The 21,084-nt window shown below is 38.4% G+C and overlaps 1 protein-coding gene across 25 annotated transcripts in view; it reads left to right on the top strand.

Moving 5' to 3' along the window:
- Nucleotides 1-21,084, top strand: part of MITF (melanocyte inducing transcription factor) — a 218,486-nt gene that overhangs the window by 184,258 nt on the left and 13,144 nt on the right. For 10 of the 25 annotated variants that reach the window (XR_012011788.1, XM_072785408.1, XM_072785407.1 and 7 more), the window contains 5 exons: nt 1,117-1,344; nt 2,392-2,475; nt 4,555-4,650; nt 12,869-12,986; nt 16,179-16,253. Coding sequence is in view for 22 of the 25 variants with exons in the window: in XM_072785408.1 (XP_072641509.1) it covers nt 1,117-1,344; nt 2,392-2,475; nt 4,555-4,650; nt 12,869-12,986; nt 16,179-16,253 (601 nt within the window). In the remaining 3 variants the exon portion in view is untranslated. The remainder of the gene's footprint in view (nt 1-1,116; nt 1,345-2,391; nt 2,476-4,554; nt 4,651-12,868; nt 12,987-16,178; nt 16,254-21,084) is intronic. The other 15 variants (XR_012011790.1, XR_012011789.1, XM_072785410.1 and 12 more) reach the window with 5 other exon arrangements.

The following is a 21,084-nucleotide window of genomic DNA, read 5'->3' as shown; positions in this document are numbered from 1 at the left end:
TGCGAATGGTTTTTTTTTTTTTAACATGCATAACTAATTAGCTTAGGTTATTATAAGCAGGGCTGCTGTGATAAAGTTTCCGGTGGTGTCTCGGGATACCTTGTTTATAGTGCCTTCTCTATGCCAGTCAGTCTTCGAATCGGAATTACAGAAAGTAGAGAGAGTGAATAGTCTACCGTTTCTCATTGGATTGGGGCCACCTAAAACGTTGTTATGCTGGAAATGCTAGAATATAATCACTATCAGGTGAGCTTTATTCTTATTCATATTTAGTGTCTGAAATATATGCAATACATTGAGTAATTCACCTTTTCATGTTATTGTACTCTTTCCAGTAAGTGCAGGTCTACTACTTTGATGCTGTTTACTGTTTGATACCATGAGTATCACTGATTTAAAGGATTTTTAATTCTGTATTAATGTTTATAAGAAAGGAGGAAAAATACCCTGGCGGCTTAATAGTCCTGCTTTTAAAAACACATACATGTAAGTGTGAGGCATCTGAAAGAAACTGCTTCATGTAGAATTGCTTTTTATGTTGAGTTCAAGATCTTAATTAAAATGTTGAATAATCATGTCCAAATGAAAGTGGGAGGAATTAATCTACAACTAGTTGATTTAATCATCAGAGTGTTTCTGTTTATTTTCTACAACCGTTTTACAGCTGGCTCTTAAGGAGGTTTGTTGTTGTTGTTTTTAAACAGAAAGCTGTTCTGTTTGCCAAAGAAAGTAAAATAAATTGTTATGCTCCTTTTTTTAGATTGTTGTTCTGATCTCAGTAAATCCTTTCAGTCGTGTTGGGGAAAATTTTGCCCTCCAGATGGTTGCAAATTTTAAATTATTAGACATGAACAAAAGGGCACAAGTTTTCAAAGAGATGTGCAGCTAATTAGCAGGGAAATAAAACAGGGCAAAGTATTACCCCAAATCCTGAGAGTTAGACTTTAAACTTCAGTAATATCAAAATCCATTAGCACAGTGCCTGGTACATAACAGGGGCTTAATAATTTATTCTGTTGGTGGACTGGCCAGTCTCATGTTTGTGCCTGAGAAAAGAGCCGACCGAAACTCACAAATAACGGCGCTGTCTTCTCTTCCCTCCGTGGCTATGTTCAGGTGCAGACCCACCTCGAAAACCCCACCAAGTACCACATACAGCAAGCCCAAAGGCAGCAGGTAAAGCAGTACCTTTCTACCACTTTAGCAAATAAACATGCCAACCAAGTCCTGAGCTTGCCATGTCCAAACCAGCCTGGCGATCATGTCATGCCACCAGTGCCGGGGAGCAGCGCACCCAACAGCCCCATGGCTATGCTCACACTTAACTCCAACTGTGAAAAAGAGGTAATTCATGTCTCCTCCCCTCTCCTGTCTTCTTACACTAAATGAATGTCTGTCGGATATTATTCCCCCACTCAACTGTGGACTCTGCGGGGCCACACACGCCGGTCTGTGTCCCAGATTCTGCTATGTGGCCTCCACCCTACGGCCTCTTGACACCATCACCGGGTTATTGGGTTGTGTGGCTCAGGATGGGACACTTGGCCGCTCCAAGTGGGACGTGGAGGCGAGGACACGTTCTCTCCCACCCTGTTTCTGCTCCGTTAGCCTCGCGCTCTCTTCTCTTCAATGCCTTTCCATTTACAAAGCAGTAAAAATGCAGAGAGAGGAAAAGGCAAGGTGGAGAAGAAAAGGCAAAAATAGAAAAGGTGTGGGACAGGCGGTTTAGAAGTTCCGCTTGTTGTGAATGTCTGGAATATTATTTTTATTTCTCCCTGGGTTGAAGAAAAAAAAAAAAAGCACAGAATGTGCGTGGATGGATTTGAATAATGTAGCACATGAGAATTTAACAGAAAAGCAAAGGTTTAATTGCTAGATAAATTCCGTTTCGTAATAAGATTGCCGCGGCCGTGAAATCTGCTTTTGTAAAGGCTGGATTGGAGACGAGATTCAGACACACCGCAAGCTAATTGTTGCATCAAAATTCGAAGCATTAAAATACCTGAGGGGAGAGTTGTGATTTAATGCCCGTTATTTCCAAATTATAAGATGATAAGCCTCATTTTAATGGAGTTTTACTGTACTCTGAAATGTTCATGTGATTTCAGAGGTGACTCTTCTGAAGTTTCTGAGTTTTAATTTCTAGAGGGACTAAGTCTTTTCCCCTGTGCCCAAACCAACCTGTCTTATTTTTCTCTGTCCGTATTTGTCATCTATCAAGCTCATTTGACGGAAGTTCTTTCTGCATTATTTTATTTCTCGGTCAGATTCTACTTTGTGAAAGCTTTATTAGTCCATCTTGTTGCTGCACCATCAGCCTCGTGTGAACATGTCATTGAAAAGTCATTTGCAAATCCAAGTCATGGGCTGATTTTGCTTGTGTTTTTGCAGGGATTTTATAAGTTTGAAGAGCAAAACAGGGCGGAAAGTGAATGCCCAACCATGAACACGCATTCACGAGCATCGTGCATGCAGGTACTGAATGACTCGGCAGTGCAAGGATGTAACACTTTGTAATGAGAATCTATATTTGTGGCTCATCACACCTTCCTGATGACTTAAGGGATTTTTTTTCTCCTCGTTGATTTACATATTTTTTTTAAATAGAGAAAGCTATGAACAGGGCCATTTTCCTCATAGTATCTCATTATTAAATAACTCAGGGAAGTTAAAATGCATTTTCTGTAAGTTGTTTCAAGTCCTTAAAAAGTGCTTGAAATACACAAATTTTGATACATAAAATATAATATGCTGTACTTCTTTAAGATACCATCATCAATGTGTTGCACAAATTTGTAGAGTAACAACTTCAATAGGCTGTTAAATGAAGATATACGTGTGTGTAAGAGAGAGTAAGAGAAAGCAAGATCTATAAAATGGAATCTCATGCAACATGCATTTGCAACTTTTTAAATTTAATAATATTTCATGGATTTTTCCCAAGTGATTAGAGATTCTTCTATGACATCCTACTTAATAGACATATAAATAATGCCATGTTTATTAACATATTTATATATTTTAAAATGTGTGTATAGATATATAAGGAAAAAGAATATCAATGAAAAAATTTTTTTTGCTTAAAAAGAAATTATTCTAAAAATTCTATCATACCAGGCCCATTCATTTTATTTCCCTAAAAAAAACTTATAATGAGAGATTGTTCATAAAGTCCTCTAGCCCATTTGCCTATTCAACTTAATTAGAAAATCATCTCTTAAAAGCAAACAAAACTGATGTATCTAGAAATGAAACTGCATAAGCAGTGTGCTGGCAGTGTTTCAAAACTGACCTGCAATTATTCTTCTTAGGGAGTCACTTAATAACCCTCATTTTTTTTGGATATTTACTATATTCATTTAACTGTGAGTTCTTTATATGGTTTATCCTGAAATCTCACAAGGATCCAAAAAGGCAATGAGTATTATTAACCCCATTTTTCAGATTGGCCTATTGAGCCTCTTACAGATTGAGAGCTTTGCCCCTAATCCAGAAAGTGGGAGAATGAGGATTCCAACAAGCCTTGTGGCACAGGAGCCTGTCCCCCTTAACTGGAAATGGCAGAAAGACATAAAGGAGCATTCCTCCGAGTATTGAGATTTCATTGTGTACTTGCAAAGCACTACTTGGATCCAACCATGTGTGCATGCACTCAGACACACAGACACACCAACCAGCTCAGATACATAGGGTGTTTACAAAGAAATGTTTTCACAGACTTGTCTTTGCAACTGCTGCAATGCACATGTAATCACTGTTGTTTATTATCATAACTAATGTTTTGGTACTTCAGGAATAAAATTGATCTAGTGGGAATGTCAGCTCCATGACTGTAATGATAACCTCGTCCTGATATACTCCTCGGGGAATACCGAGCACACTGGCAGCTCTACAAGGAGAAACTTATTTTACAAGTCATTTTAAGATCAGTACAGGGTTAGCCGGTAGCCCAGGAGCCACAGTGCCCCATACATCCTTATGAGAGCAAAGATCTGAATTACCATCCGGATTCTTCTTACTGCAAGGAGGGTCTACTGAAGGCTGTGGGAGTGAGTCTCGAGAGAAAACAAAGAAATGGCAGCCATCATTCAGATGAGGTTTCCTGGTTCATCTTTGCTTTTTGGGGGAGGCAGTTGAACCTCTGTAACACTTTAGAGCATGAGTTCAAGTTGTGGCTCTCACTCTCTTCCCATATGACATTCGGCAAATTGCTTCTCATTTATCTCACCTGGAAAATTCATGTTAATAGTACCTACATTGATAGGGTTATTGTGAGGGAGCGAAATAATTTAACCCATCAAAAACCCTGAACCGGGTGCCTGGCACCTAGTAATCCCTCCCTAAGTGCTGGTTGCAGGTGTCATCATTGTCACCTGTTAGTGTCAGTGACTTTCAGTAATGTTCATATTTGGGAGGAAGAGGACGGTAGTTTCTCAGAATCTAACTGAAGAGCATTAGTGCTTAGGGTAAAAAAAGACCGTGGATCTCTCTTTGGGTGGCTTTGCACAGTTTTTGCTTACATTTATCTCTCTTCCATTGCCCTTTTTCCTACAGATGGATGATGTAATTGATGACATCATTAGCCTAGAATCAAGTTATAATGAAGAAATCCTGGGATTGATGGATCCTGCTTTGCAAATGGCAAATACGGTATTGATGACTTTTTTTTTTTTTTAAAGAAAATCTTGAGATATTTCCAGTGTTCTCTCCCTTTCCCTGAACTTTTATTAGGTTATTTCTGCAAGTGATTGATTGAGAGATTTATTAATAATAAAACAAAATTATCTCAGGATCACAAATAAGTGACTTTGACATTAGAAATTAAGAGTTTCTCATGGGTTTATTGGTAACCCCATGATAAAAGCTCTACCTTCCCTGGAGTCCAAGTCCACTTTCAATAGGACATTAGGCCTTCCAATTCCCCCTGACATCTAATGCCCAACTTAGTCAGTGCTGCCAAGGAGAATACTATGGATTGAACTATTTATAGTAGCATTCTAGTTGGCCTGAAAAGCGAAAGGCAGTACCTTACCATTCACAGGTAATAGAGTGACTGACATTTGAGTTGCCTTTCTTCAATAGCAAAATGTATTCCAGTTTTGATTAATAAATAGTGATTTATTAAACTTCTCGCTATAGTTTGGAACCTTGCCCCTACTGGTTTTATTTTATTTTTTTTTCCACTCCTTGCAGTGGTATCTTATGTTTCCATTTTGCCACCAAAGTCTTATAGTAGATCTCATTTAGTTCTTGTAATAATTGTGGGAATCTAGTCCTTACAGTAATTCTGAGAGTCAAGTTGGGGTGGTATCATTGCCCTCATTTTTAGAATTAGGAAAGGTTAGGTGGTCTTACACAGAATTACATAGCTTCAATGTGTCAGAGTCAGGACTTCTCAGTAGGCTTTGAATACCTTGTCCAGTCTTTTTCTGTTTTCTGTAAAGCAATGCCATGAGACTATCATATTCTTTAATAACGTGTATTTAAAAGACCAACTCCCACAGGGGAGAAGGGGTAAAGGGGAGTTATTCTTTAATGGATATAGAGTTTGATATTTGCAGGATGAAAAAATTCTAGAGATTTGTTTGACAACAGTGTGAATAGACTTAACACTACTGAACTGTACACTTCAAAATTGTTAAGATGCTAAATTTTATGTTATATGTATTTTTACCACAATAGAAAAATTTTTAAAAGAATGCATTTATAAAATAAACTCCCTCGGCCAGGGATTATGATACCCCTTACTTATTTACACCAAAATTCTTAGTGAACTAAAGTAGCATTTTCTTTTTTTCCATCTTAATCCAGTTCTTTTCAGTTCATTTACCTGAAGTCCTGAGGGGTGAGGACTCCCCTTGAAACTCCAAAGTCTTTTCTGGGATCTTTAGTTTCTGTCAACTTCCTACCCACTTAAACTCACCCCCTGATTTTGAAAGAACTAGATGTTCTACCATTTTGACAGATATTTCCATGTCAGACCCTCCTCCCTACCCTCTTTGAACCCAGGGTTGGCTTCTATAGAACTCTTCTGCTTCCAACTTTGTGCCTTTTGTAAGGCGAGCTACACTTATCAGTGGTCAGAATCCTCAGACCAATGTGAGCAAGACACTTGGGAGAGCTTGCACTGTGGATTTATACCCATGGAAACATGGGTATAAATACAATGTTTTCAATGCCTTAGCAGCAGTTATTAGCAATGGTCCAGTCATCCCAAAGGAACTTTGGTTGACAAGAGTGGTCATTTTGCCAGTAGTATTAGGTGGTATCTAGTAGGCACACTGGAAGGACTGTAAAGTTAACATGATTTTTTACAAATCACCTTTAAAATTTTCTCCAGTGTCAAGGACCTTTCAAGTCATTTGAGCCAATCTGGTACTCAGTGCATTAGCCTCCTCTTGCATCTTTTGTGTTCACCCCCATACACTAAAAAAATTAAACGTTCATCTTCTGGAAAACCTCTAATGAAGAATATGCACTAATTCACAAGACAGACTGGCAACCACAGTGGTTAGGAGTTGGAGATTTGTGATCACATCTAGGTTTATATCCAAAGTATGTCATTTCCCGTGTGTTCCTGCATATTCCTTACCTTCTTGAAATGCTACATTTGTCCATCTCTAAAATTGGACTGATAATTGTACCTATCTCCTATGGTCATCTCATAAAGGATGTAGAGCATTTAGCATTGGAAACAGAAGTTGTACTCAACAATACCTAAATTAAGTATGATTTCTTATAATAGCAAATAATTTTTTTAAATGGTTTTTTTTTTAATATTTTTTTTATTTTATTTATTCATGAGAGACACAGAGAGAGAGAGGCAGAGACACAAGGCAGAGACACAAGCAGAGGGAGAAGCAGGCTCCACGCAAGGAACCTGACGTGGGACTCGATCCTGGGTCCCCAGGATCACACCCTGGGCTGCAGGCGGCGCTAAACCGCTGCGCCACTGGGGCTGCCCAATAGCAAATAATTTTGATAGTATTTTATTTGGATGATATCCCTTGAGGATCTAATGTGTCCAACTTCAGAATAACATCACACTTAATAATCCAGATATAGCTCATAGTGTGTTACTCTGTGAGTTCCAGACATGAATCCAGTTTGCCTTTATGGAGAACATGTCTTCATGACAATTTTTCTGAAGACAGTTCTCAAGACCCCCGATTGCTTCTCTCCTTTAGACTGAATACCTGTGTCTCCTCTTCAGTCATTCTACATTAGAATGGAAATCTTATTCCTTCATTATCTGAAAGCCTCCAAGCTAACTCTAAGACTGAATCAGTGTTTATTAAATACCTAACATGTCATCACCAGCCCTGGGCGAGGTGCTGTGGATGAAGAGGTGTAAGGTATGCTTCCTGTTCTCATGGAGCTTACCAGACTGGGAAGGGGAGACCCTTTCAGACCTTGAATGGAGGATGATAATTCAGGGGCAGAGGGACCATCTTAAGGGAGTCCCTGGATAGGAAAGATCCCCTGGGCAGAGTTGAATTAATTGCCAACCAGAGGAGGAGTAACCTATAGCTACCCTCAGATGTCACTGACTGTCCAGGCATACATTACTTTTCTATATTTCCACTCTGAATAAGTCTATTTTTTTTTAATTTATTTATGATAGTCAGAGAGAGAGAGAGAGAGAGAGGCAGAAACACAGGCAGAGGGAGAAGCAGGCTCCATGCACCGGGAGCCCGACGTGGGACTCGAACCCGGGTCTCCAGGATTGCGCCCTGGGCCAAAGGCAGGCGCCAAACCGCTGCGCCACCCAGGGATCCCCCTCTGAATAAGTCTAAATGTAGCCCCATCAGAGCTAGCCCATGACAAAACTATTTCAGCATTTTGCTATTAGAAGAGACACTATATAAAATAGAGATTAGGATCACAGACTGTGAGCCAGATAGCTGAATTCAGTGCCTCCTCTTGAATGAGTTATTTGACCTCTCTGCCTCACTTTCTTTATCTGGAAAAATGGGAATAATAATAATAATAGCATCTAAAACAATAGAATCCACATGACGATTTTAAGAGTTAATCTATAAAAGCATTTAGAAGAATCTTGATTCTGTTATGTTTTTACTAATTATTGATTACTAGTTCTTATTGATAAATTTGGGTTTGGGTTGTAAAATAAATACCAGTGCTACCACAATTCACTAACATTTTAATTTTTTCCGCTCTCAAAAGAATTTAAACTTCATGTTCTTCATGTTAAGCACTTTTTTCCTTTTATTTGATTCTTCGATATGCTTTATTTCAAGTTAACTTCTTAAAAAAAAATAAAGTGGAGGGATCACTTAGAGAGGAAACTATCCTAAGGGAATTGGAATCTAGAAATAACTATTCTGAGAGCACAAGGGCCCTCTTGTACCATTACAAACAAAGAATAAAAGTCCCAGTTTACTTGTGCTAACAGTGCTCAATTGATATTCAGAGAAGGGGAACATCCAGAAAGAAAAAAATAATAACATTTTACAATGATCATTTACTTGGAAAAATATTCATTTTGGTGGAGCAGAACATTGAAGAACTCAATTCAGACCAAGTCTGGGGCACAGACCCACATGTGTCTACCTTCTCTTTATGTGTTCCTGTTAGACTGGGACTTTTTCCCATTGTACAGCTTGTGTGCTGCAATTAAAATCTTACTCATCAGGTTAATGTGCTGGATAAAAACCCAGCAAAGACATGACATAGCGATGTTAGCAGAAGATGCCTCTTCCTCTTTCTTAGCTCCAAAGATATTATTATTATCAAAATAATATCTTTGACCCAGTTATAATGTTTATGGGGCAGTTTTTCTAACCCAGAAGGGGAACCACAGAATCCTTTCTTAAATATGCATGGCTGGTTTTTAATTAGAAAGCCATGTTTCATCAACCTTCCTGTTAGTAGCTTCAATAAATGACAGCCATTAGTGTGAAGAATGTAAGGCCCCATTTCAGGGCAGTCTCTCAGCTTCAGCATAATTAATATTTGAGATGGGTCGTTCTTTGTTGGGAGGCTTTCCTGCCCATTATAAGGATGTTTAGCAGCCTCCGTGGCCTCTACCCACTAGATGTCAGTGATACTCCCCCCCCCCCTCCCAGTTGTGACACCCAAAAATGGCTCTACAATTTTGACAAATGCCCTCCACTAACAATGGAGAAGCCCTGATTTGAACACTGGGTGGTTACTCCAGCTCAATAGTTCCCTTGATTCCTGTGTTTAGGTTTGCATTGCAGTCTGGTAAAATTGGTACAGTGGTTGACAGGATACCTTATAATTAACATGTAGTTGCTCAACATGGAAGTTAGCTTGAGGTTTAAAACAGCCTGGGAATACAGTACTTTGTAGAAAATTATATTACTGAACATGGCACTATTGATCACTTAAATACAGTGTTTCACCTACTGGACCTCTAATTCTCACAAAACTCTGTGAGATGGGTGATAGGATTGCCACTTTTCAAAGGGGGCACCATGCCTCAGAAAGGTTAGTATCACACAGCAGGTCAGTTATACACAGGCAGGTTTTAACCGAGTTCTCTGGCTCCTAAGGCAGCCTGCACTATAATTTCTAAGTTTGAGTAGCCATACTTGGCTAGTGAGCAACTAGGTTTTTATTTGCTTATATCCAGTTGGAGATTAATTGAAAATTGCAGTTTCTACTTGGTTTATCAGCAGATTGACACCGCCTCCCAAATACTGCTATTAACATGGTATATGAACCTCCTGCCACGAAGCTCTATTCAGACATAGCTAGAACTACGGCTTTTCTTTCATAAAATCAATTAAAGCAACATATACAAAGTGCCTTTCTAGTTCTGTGCCGGACCCAGAGTAGGTGCCCACAAAATAATGTTCCCCAGCAAAATATCCTGGCAGGTTGTATGCTGCCAGCTGCTAATCAGCAAGTATTGGAAAAGCAGCCGAAGCGGGAAATCTTTTAGAGAAGTAGGTGGAGGGTTATAAGCCACTTTTTGGACTGGAAGTAATGATGTCTGATCTTAGTGGAGTGTCTGATAAGGCATCCTGTTATAGAGATTTTAATTCATCTCCCTCCAGGGATTCCTGGGTGGCTCAGCAGTTTAGCATCTGCCTTCGGCTCAGGGCGTGATCCTGGAGTCCCGGGATCGAGTCCCATATCAGGCTCCCTGCATGGAGCCTGCTTCCCCCTTTGCCTGTGTCTCTGCCTCTGTGTGTGTGTGTCTCTCTCATGAATAAATAAGTGAAATATTTAAAAAAATTCATCTCCCTTCTTGGCGGGCACTGCTGTCAATCCACGCCACTCACAGCAATCTTGTCTGCCTAGCCCATTTGTCTCTGGGTGACCCCAGTCTTGTACTTTTTCTCCCCAACCGCATCCTGAATGTCTCTCCATCTGTCTTTCCACCTCTCTCCTCTGTGTACATGTGTCTCTCTTTTTTGTTTCTGCCCATTCCCTTGTGTCTTTGTCTCTTATTCTCAGTTTTTGTTTCTTTTGCCCTCTCTGTATTTCTCCCTCCCTCCCTTCATCCTTCATATGAGTCTACATTTGTTAAGTATATGTGCACCTCGTTCCCCTTTAGAATATGTTTAGAAAACAGGTTCTTGCCCTGGAGAAGCTTATAATTAGATATCTGTCTGTTCAGTGTAAATCCATAGATGACTTAAAGGGTTTTGTTTTTTTTTTTTAAGCTTACTGTGTATCTCTTGTCTATTAATTTTCCCTAACAAATCATCATCACAACACAGTTGCATTGTTTTGCTTGCAGCTTGCATTTGAAAATATTATAGATATGATTTGTATTTCTAGGGGTATAGAAGTATATTTTTTAGCTTGTTGCATTGAATTTTGAAGCCACATTCAATACTGAGCAGTTCCTCTGAAAATCTGGAGCTCCAGAAAGATAGAATAAATCTTTGGAATGCAGAGGGGTTATGAGATGTCATAGCAGCTTTATAAGTTTTGATGCTCTGACTCAATACACTCTTTACAACGCTGTATTGAGACATTTGCACATCTTTCACTGTGCTGTCTTAAGTTGGACAAGAGTAGAACTGATTGCACACAGAGCAAGATTGACCCTAGGAAGGTGACCTACTTCAAATAAAACCACTTAGTAAAATGACAGCTAATCATCAAAGTCACTTTTTATCAGGTTTTTAGCTAGAGGACCTTGAATTGTGGTTCAAGAGCATTTTAAATTGTCACAATGCATTGTTTATATGTGAATCTGTGTGGTGGGAAATGTGTATTACATTTTATATACATAATATAAATCCTGCCTTCAAAAAGAAGCAAAAGACTGAATGGATAAGAGAGAGACATGCTCTGTCGATCTGCCTGTCCTTCCTGCTCTCAGCCTCAGTCATATTAGAGCAAGTGTCTTGTTTATCTGTCAGAAAGAAAGTACAGGCCTCTCCCACCTCTTTAGCTTGGGGTTTAGTTCATAGAGTACTTACTTAGAAACCACACTAGGAATAGGTGGTCAGGGGATCCCTGGGTGGCTCAGCGGTTTGGCGCCTGCCTTTGGCCCAAGGCGCAATCCTGGAGCCACGGGATCGAGGCCCACTTCGGGCTTCTGGCATGGAGCCTGCTTATCCCTCTGCCTGTGTCTCTGCCTCTCTGTCTCTGTCTCTGTCTCTGTCTCTCTCTCTCTATCATAAATAAATAAATAAATAAATAAATAAATAAATAAATAAATAAATGTTTTAAAAAGAATAGGTGGTCAAAGGCTATCAATGAAGGGAAACGCATTCATTATCTTTATCCTGCGGGATATTTTTATTTGTATGGTAGTGGCCATTGGAGAAAATGAAAGGTGACATGTAGTATAATCTCTGCTCAATACCTCTTGGTCACTAAACAACTTGAAAATGCTGTCTAGATTGAGTTTTCTCAGATGTAAAGTAAAACTCAGAGTGTATAATCAAGGATGGGATGGGCTGAATGCTCTAAGTCTTACTTGGTAATAACACTTAGAGCAGTTGTTTGAATTAAGCTGGGAACAGGGAGCTTCTGCACTGGCAGCAGTGCGGTCACTTAACTGTGCCCTCATAATTAATATTCAGAGGGTGGGCAGAAGAAATGTCTGGGACTTCTCATGCTCACAAAAATGGGTGCATTAAACTCCATCAGTGAACTAGGTACAGGGAAATGCATATACAACAAAAGGAAGTCAGCATTGGAGACAGAAAGAAGTTCACTACTTCAAAATATTCAATTCAGACCTGGAGAAAAACACTCTTAAGCTAGCTCAAGAGGGCTAAATATTTCTTTACCCTTCTTTTTTTTTTTTAAGTGTAAATTTTTGTTGTTTTATTAAAGTCAGTGGGCTCCCTCTTGTGGTTCTATGAGAGATTTCAGTTTCAAGGAAAAGCGCTTTTCTTTAGCAATAAGGAAACCATTTCTTTTCTAGTAGAAAACACTTTTCATTCCTTTTCCCTATAAAAAGAGATAAAAAGGGAGAAGGAAAGAGAGAGAAGGAAAAAAGTGACTTTGACGAGAAACCTAATTTGGTGGAAAAAGCCATGCCACATAGAACCCTATTAGACTGTAATAGTCAGCATTTACTAAACATCTGCTATATGCTGCTGGATGTGCTCCATAATGAGTTTGCCATATTATTTGTTGTCTACATGCTCAAAATATAACTATTAGCTGCTTGTAGAACCATCTTATGGGTCTTGGATTCTGCATCCTTTCTTCTCTCAAAGGGAACAAGTCAAGGTCACCATTTATCTAAGTGAGTGGAAAGGTAAACATGTCTTGCTTTTCTGTTTTAAAATATGATTTTTAACATCAAACCATTTATTTTAGATAAAGTCTGGAATAGATCTGGGTGCTAGCTGAATAACCTAGGAATTGCTCAGTAGTTCATTTCTGTTATTGCTTCTCTCTCTAGTTACCTGTCTCTGGAAATCTGATTGATCTTTATGGCAACCAAGGCCTGCCTCCCCCAGGCCTCACCATCAGCAACTCCTGTCCAGCCAACCTTCCCAACATAAAAAGGGAGCTCACAGGTAAATACTGGCAAGTGTGCCTCTTCCTGGGGATTTTCTGTTTATTTTCTGACAAGTGAGGTTATCAAAATTGTGACCTCTAGACTATTCCCAATTTGTAGACATACTTTTTTTTAGGTCGGTGCTGTGGTGAAAGTATTGAGCAATATTTTAAGATGAAGGATTTATACTTGGAAATCCTGGTTGCCAGTTTTTCTTGAGATACTGGGAGTTGGATCTGCTGTCACTCCAAAGCACCATTATTATTCCATGACACCCATCGTGGCGTCTTTGGCTGCTGTCCCCTTTGAGGTGGAGCAGCAGGCAACACTTTTACCTAAAAAATGTCTCTACACAGTCTGGTGTTTGTGTTGCTTGCCAAGCCCCTAGAGGCATTCCAGTTTGAGAACCCTGGTCTGGAATTTTCTTTGACCTGCATTTAAGCCCGCAGTTGTCAAGATAGAGTAGGCATGAGTCTCTTCCATCTTCGGAGGCCTCCTGTTATTTTTGCTACATCATGTGCAAAAGCTTTATTACACAGAGTAAAAAAAAAATAAGATTATAAAATGGAGTGATGGATATTGTTTGTTTCTGAGGCACTGAGAAATTACCTATTTTGCCATTTTGTTTAATGCTTTAGGGAAGGCATTTGGCCATTAAAACATGACAAAACTACATTAGAACTGACATTCTACCATACTGAGTTTATGGCCCTCACCTCATCCCCCTTTATAATGTCTGGTCCTTGCATCTTGTAGGATTAGGTGAATGAACAGTCTAAGAATATGAGATATATATTTGGGGCAAAAAATTCCTGTTTGTTCAAGTGTGTCTTTAAAAAAAAATACTTCAGAAGATAATGGCAAGAGAAAGACCATTTAAAAAAAAAACATTGATTTAGGTTAAAAGAGGTAATAAATTAATTGATATGTAAAACCCATTGAAAGTCAACAAAAGTAGGTACTTTACCTGGAAAGAAAAATATCACGAAGTCTTAGAAAATAATGCTATATGAGGTCTGTACTCAATAATGATAAAATATGGTTAGTGTGGTATGAACAAAATTCTTATGACTTAAATGCAAAGCAGACCTTTTTTTTTTAGAATTAAAAAGAAGTTATTTGTTTTAGAGAGAGTGCGAGTGGAGAGGGAGCAGAGAGGGAGGGAAAGGGAGAGGGAGAGAATCTCAAGCAGAGTCTGAGCTGAGCAGGGAGCCTGATGCAGGGCTAGATCTCATAACCCCAAGATCATGACCTGAGCCAAAACCAGGAGTCGGATACTTAACTAATGGAGCCACCCAGGCACCCCCCAAAGTAGACTTTTGAGTTATGTGTATGATTATTTCTTAAAAAACAACAGAGGCAGGGGGTGAGAATGAGAGAAATGAGTAAGAGGGTATAAATTTATTATTTTTTTTTTAAAAAGAAGCAGATATAATGAGCTATACACTTCTAGAATCACTTTGTATCTTAGAAAATGACCACTTGAGACAGGAAAAGGGTAAAATGCCAAGAAAAGGAGAAAATGGACAGGAATTGGGGTTCTGAACACTGCTAGCTGAGAGACAGCATGATGTAGCCAAAGAGAATAAGTTTAGGACTCAGATCTGACCTAAGGGATAAGAAATGATCTTTATTAAGTGATTTTCCCTCTAGTCAGGAAGCAGAGGGCACCATGATTTGAACAGGGGAGGTTAAAGATAAAGAATTGTTAACCATGAGCAGGCACATAGCTACTCAGAGAGGATGAATACTGAAGAATACCCTGAGGCTGCAGAGGGTTTATCTAAGCTTGAGGAAGAGCCCTCCTCCCCAAGGCCAAGAGTCTACTGCCTTGGGGAGGATATGGGTAAAACTACAAAATGGCAGTGAAGTTCACTGGATAGCCTTGACCAAAGCTGGCCTACACTTGGTGGGTTGAGGTTGATGGGTAAAAAATCATAGTTGTGGGCTAGCAAATTGAAAAAACAAAACAAAACGAAACAAAATTAAGATACTAGAGGGGAGGGTGCCCATAATGCTCAAGTGAAAAAAAAAAAAAAAAAAGAAAATGGATTGATCAAAAGGAAAAAAAAAAAAAGAAAATGGATTGATCTTCCCAACTGAAATAATTCAGCTTCTGAATTATTTATGTGTATATATGTATATATAATACACATATAATAAATGTACATCTGTATATAAGCTTCAGTGGCTATGAGTTATAAAGATTTTGAATTTTGGGTAAAATTCTGATTTGTCATAGTATAATGTTTCAGATATCATTTGTATAAAGAAAGTAACAGGAGGTCCCAGAATGCCAGGATTAATCAAACAACTGCCTCTTGTTTTGTTTTGTCGTCTGTAAGTTACAAAGTCATCCCTCCTCACAAGAGATCTCACAAGAGTTCCATGCAAATACATCTTTTCAAATGAAGTTGTCACTAAACGCCTTTGTACACTATTCCTATTTTTGTTTTTCAAAACTTAGACTAGTAAATAGTTGATCCTCACAGGCATTATTTAATTCTAGCAAGTTCTGTTGGAACCTCATTCCAAGTTCCAAAAAAAAAAAAAAAAAAAAATCCATTTCCACCAGTTAGAAGATCCAACGTGGTAGCTTTTCTCACTGGTTTTCATGTTCATGTGTTACAAAGGCATTGAAGAAATACTGAAAAGTTCTGTTGCAGGAAAGGAAAAATTGACTCCCATGGCGTCCTGGTGGCTCATTTAAGCGTCCAACTCCTGGTTTCAGCTCAGGTCATGATTGCAGGGTTGTGGAATCAAGCCCTGCATTAGGCCCTGCACCCATTGTGGAGTCTGCTTGAGATGCTTTCTCTCCCACTGACCCTCCCACTCATACTCTTTCTCTAAAACAAACTTTTAAAAAGGAAAAAAAGAAAAATCAACTCCTGATCATAGAATAGCAACAGCAAATTTCCATAGTTTTCTGGTTTTCTTCTTGTATGTTCATAGTGAGTGAGACACCTTTGTTACTGGTCTTTTACCATTCTGTGGCAGTCAAATCTTTGCATTTATTAGGTATATATTGCTTTTGGAAAAAATACAAGCTTTTGAAGAAACAGAATTTTTTTAAAAAAACTTTTTTTTTAATATTATGAGAGTTTGGTCAGATATGGTTCCATATATATCTAGAAAATGAGATGTTTTATAGTGTGCGTCATTGTGTGCCTTAAACAGTTCCCGTTTCTAATTACTTCATTCACGTGCACAGCGTGTATTTTTCCCACAGAATCTGAAGCGAGAGCATTGGCTAAAGAGAGGCAAAAAAAGGACAATCACAACTTGAGTAAGTTGGTTTTATGTTCATGATGTTGATATTGGAGTGAATGTTCCCCCTTGTATCAAAATTGTTTAAAATCTCTTGGGAGGAAATTGATATACATTGCTGTTAAAGGTACATTTTGTGGAGGAAAAAATGTTTTTCAGAAAAACTGAGGTTTTTCCCGTATTTTATCCCTGATCAGATTGAAGTTTTTTCAGTGTTCTGAAGAGTATTTACTTATTTATAGTAATGGTTTTGGCGTGTGTGTGTGTGTGTTTGGTGAGAGGGAGACTTGATCCCCAACTACCCAATTATAAGTGTTGCTTACACTGGAACTTATTAACAAAAGGGGATTATGGGATCATCTTCTCCAGTGAGATTTGAAAGGAAAAAAAATGAAACAGTTGGAGGGGAGTCTGGGTGAGATAGCCTCCCAAATTTCCAACTTAAACTGTGACTTAAAATAAAAAACCTTCCAATATTTAAAATTATTTTGTATGTGTTTAATTTACTCTTAATCAAATCTTTAAGCTTTTTCCTATGAGAACTTAAAATTTTTGTTTCATAAACAAAAGTAAAAGAGGCTGCATAGTTTAAAAAAAATTTTAAAAATTGGGTTTGAAGTCATTGGCGCATGTGTGTGAATTTTTCCTTTTACGGCCTCCTGTCCTCTTCTTCTTACATTGAGTTTTAAGAATGTAAGTTACAATTAAATACTTTGTCCTCATAAAAAAATGATAGAATGAGACCAAAATTTAAAATGATAGAATAAAGCTAGAGTTCTCCTCTGATCCCTAGGAGTCATCATCATCATTGTCGTCATTGTTTTCAATTTGCTATTCGTCTTCCCAGCCTCTGCCCATGTATTTAAGAATATACACACACACACATACACACACGCACGTGCACACTCAATATAATGGGCTTTTTGTGCATCTATTTTAACACAAGCAGTATTATGTTATCCATATTTGTTGCCATTTGCTTTCTTACTCAGCAGCCTGTCTCAAAGAACTTTTGCTGTTACTAGTCTAGATCTGTCTCCTTTTAAAAAAAACTGTTGCATACTACTCCACAGTGTGGCTGTGTGAAATTCAGTAATCCTCTTACTACTAAATATTTATGTTGCTTCCAGTTTTTTCCTGTTACAAATAGTGCCATAGTGAACATTTGCACACAGGCCTTTTGGTGGACAGGGGAGTTTAGGTTAGGGACTGAGAAATGGAATTGCTGGGCCCCAGAGGGGGTGAATTCTTTCTTTAAAAAAAAAAAAGATTTTATTTATTTATTCATGAGAGACACAGAGAGAGAGAGAGACAGAGACACAGGCAGAGGGACAAGTAGGCTCCATGCAGGGAGCCCGATGTGGGACTCGATCCCGGGTCTCCAGGGTCACGCCCTCGGCTGAAGGCAGTGCTAAATCACTGGGCCACCAGGGCTGCCCAAGTTCTTTCTTTTAATAGAGTCTGCCCTTCTCATTCTTATTTCAAGTATGAGAAGCTTTGCTCCTTTCCACCAAAAGATTTACACTAATATTTCTCAAGTCTCCTTCATCTTCCGAGTAACTGTACTCTAAGATAGTTCTTTTCAAATAACTTAGAATTAAGATAATTAAGCATTATCCAAAACTTTACCTAACTGAAATGTGGAAAACTAAGTTGGATCTTGTCAAAAACAAGGCCTTGACTTAGGCACCCATACCCTCAAGTTAAGGGTGGTCCATAAAGTATGAACATGATCAAGTTACACTCTAAGGGCTACAAAAACATATTAAAATCTCATCTAACCATTAGAAATGAATACTCAAGTTTAGATTGTGCATTGGCATAGCTTTTCCTCTCCTAGAAACTCACCTTGTAAACACAGTTGCCAAAACATGCACAATAATACGTTCATTTATTTACTCACAACTATTTATTGAGCTTCTGTTTTATACAGGCATTTTTCTACAGAAGTAACCAGATAGGCTTCCCACTCTTATGGGTTTCCATTTGAGTCAAAGGCAGATAGAATAGACGAGCAAAAAATACAGTAAATTGGTGTTTTCAATATAGAGCAAGAACTAATAGGAATAAAATGTACATGTGAACACCGGCCAAAATACTCCTTATACTGTTGGCAACAAGAGAGAAATTGGAAATAGTCTAAATATTCATCAGTAGAGTATTTGTAAGTAAATTATGTTATATTCCTACATGGGATACTCAGTGGCTCTTGAGAAGAATAGAGTTGGTCTGTTTCACCTGACTTACATGGATGTCCACAATATATTACTGAGTCAGAAGAGCAAGTGGCAGAAAAATAGGTACCTTTTAGAAAAAGATCACACTGGATAGAGATGTGCGTGTGTGTGTGTGTGTGTGTGTGTGTATGGATGTGTGTGTGTGCTGGGAGAGATTTAGGAGTTTACTTTTATCAATTGCCCATTTCTTGAGGCAAGTAGGTGTTGCATGTTGTAAGCAGTTGGCTTTTACTTTTTCCTTTATGCACTTCTGTATGTTTTGCAAAATTTTGCAAGTTATAATAAAAAATAATTGTGGAGGGAAGGCACCGCATTAAATAAAGTGTAGTCTATCTAAATGTTGCATGATGTTACTGTTAAATGAGAAAAGACAGGCACAGAAGCATTTTTATTATAATTCTACTTTATCATTCTTTATTTAATACTTAGTAACTGAGGGCCTACTGGGTGCCAGACTCATATAGGTACTTGGAATGCACCAGTGAATAAATATACATACATACATTTATTTATATATATATATATATATATATATATATATATATATATATATATATATAAATACAAACAAATGAAATATGCAGATGGTAGAAAGTTCTTTGATGAGACAAAGTACAGGCAATGGAATAGAGTATCAAGATAGGCGTGGAAGGAGGTGGTGGTTCAATTTTAAATAGAATGGTCAGGGAAGGCTCAGAAGTAAATTTGAGTCACTTCCTGAGGGAAGTGAGGGCAGAGCCATTCAGATATCTGGAGGAAGAGTGTTCCAGGAAGAGTGAACAGCAGTATGAAGCCCTAAAGTGGTTGAGGAATCGCAAGAAGCCCATGGGGCTAAAAGGAGGTTCACACAAATGAGTCATGACAGAAGATGTGGTCAGAGAGGGAGAAGAGTAGAACACGAGATCAGAGGAATGGGAGCCCACCAGATCTTTGTCAGAGACGTCTTTTGTCTAGGTGAGTGGGTAAATAATTGGCGGGTTTTCAGCAAGGGGTTGGATGCTCTGACTTACGTTTTAACCACATTCCTCTGGCTGTTGTGGTCTAAATAGACCAAAGAGGGTAGGAAGTAGTAGACATAGGTGATACAGAGATAGCAGTTAGGAGCACTGCAGTCATCCAGGCAAGAGATGATGGTGGCTTCTATTAGTGGAGATTGGAAGTGGACAGATTCTGGAAATATTTTGAAGGTAGAGCCAACAGACTTTGATGATGAATCAGATGTGGGATGTGAGAGGAACAGAGGTACAGAATTGATTCCAAGGTTCCGGCCTAAGTAACTGGAAGGATGGAGCTACATTAAATGAGGTGGAAAAGTCTGTGGGTAGAGTTATTTGAGCATGGATGACCAGGAGTTTGTGTGCAGAGTATTGGGACTGCTCATTAACCCTCCCTGTGGAAACCTCTAGTAGCCAGACATATGAGTTTGGAGTTCCAGGGACCTGTCTGAACTGGAAATACAACTAGGGAAGTCATCAGTGTATATGTGGTGTTAAAAACCATGGGTCTAAATGAGATCACCAAAAGCGAATGTAGATAAGAAGGGTCCCAAGAACTGTGCCCTGGGTATGCAGCATATTTAGAGAATAAAAAATTGTCCCAAAAGATATATAAGAAACTTAACAGTGGTCATATCTGGATCATAGGGTACTTTTACTTCATCTTATGAATTTCAGTGCTGTTTGAATCTTTATGATTATTTTATATGCTTGGAAAAGTCAGAAGATAGGTCATGCTTCAGAGTTTTAGAGGAGGTTAGCTAGAAGATCAGAGGTCCCAAAATTCCTTCTTTAGAACCATTGAGTATCACTATTTCTATTTTATAAAAGCTTAATATTAAGGAAGTATTTTATTTTTATTTTTTTAAGATTATATTTATTTATTCATGAGAGACACAGAGAGAGAGAGGCAGAGACATAGGCAGAGAGAGAAGCAAGCTCCATGCAGGGACCCTGATGTGGGACTCGATCCTGGTACTCCAGGACTACACCCTGGGCCAAAGGCAGATGCTTAACTGCTGAGCCATCCAGGGATCCCCATTAAGGAAGTATTTTAAATAACTTCTATGATTGAATCATAGAAGTGATCACTCAGCTAACAAAAAAAACACAGTATGTGTTGGGAAAGTAGTACATAATATTATTTACCTAAGTGTATGGAGTATTAGTAGGTCAAATATAAATATTTATCAGGTCATAATATGTTTAAAGTGAAATATTAATGTCTTTAATCCAATTTATTAGACCTTAAGTTATTTGGAATTTATTTGTCAGAGTAGGTAAATTAAACATTTGTTAACTCATATGCTTGACTGTTTCATCCTCCCTAAGAAGATGATAATTTAGCTAAACATGTAACTGAATTGATAAAATAGGGATGCCATTAGGATGCATGTATAGTTAAGCAAGCTACACTTAACTCCTAGGCTTGTGTTACCCAGTACTGTAGCCACTCAACCCAACTGCCTGCTGAAATGTGGCTAGTTCAAATTGTGATGTGCTAGAAGTATAAATTATACACTGGATTCAAAAATCTAGGACAAAGAAAAGAATGTTAAATATTTAATTTATTAATATTTACATAGATTGCAGGTTGAATTGATGATATTTTGGATAT

Source organism: Canis lupus, chromosome 19 (genome assembly GCF_048164855.1).
Source record: "Canis lupus baileyi chromosome 19, mCanLup2.hap1, whole genome shotgun sequence".
Taxonomy (NCBI): Eukaryota; Metazoa; Chordata; class Mammalia; order Carnivora; family Canidae; genus Canis; species Canis lupus.
The sequence above is the reverse complement of the archived record's forward strand: the minus strand, read 5'-3'. Positions and strand labels throughout refer to the sequence as shown.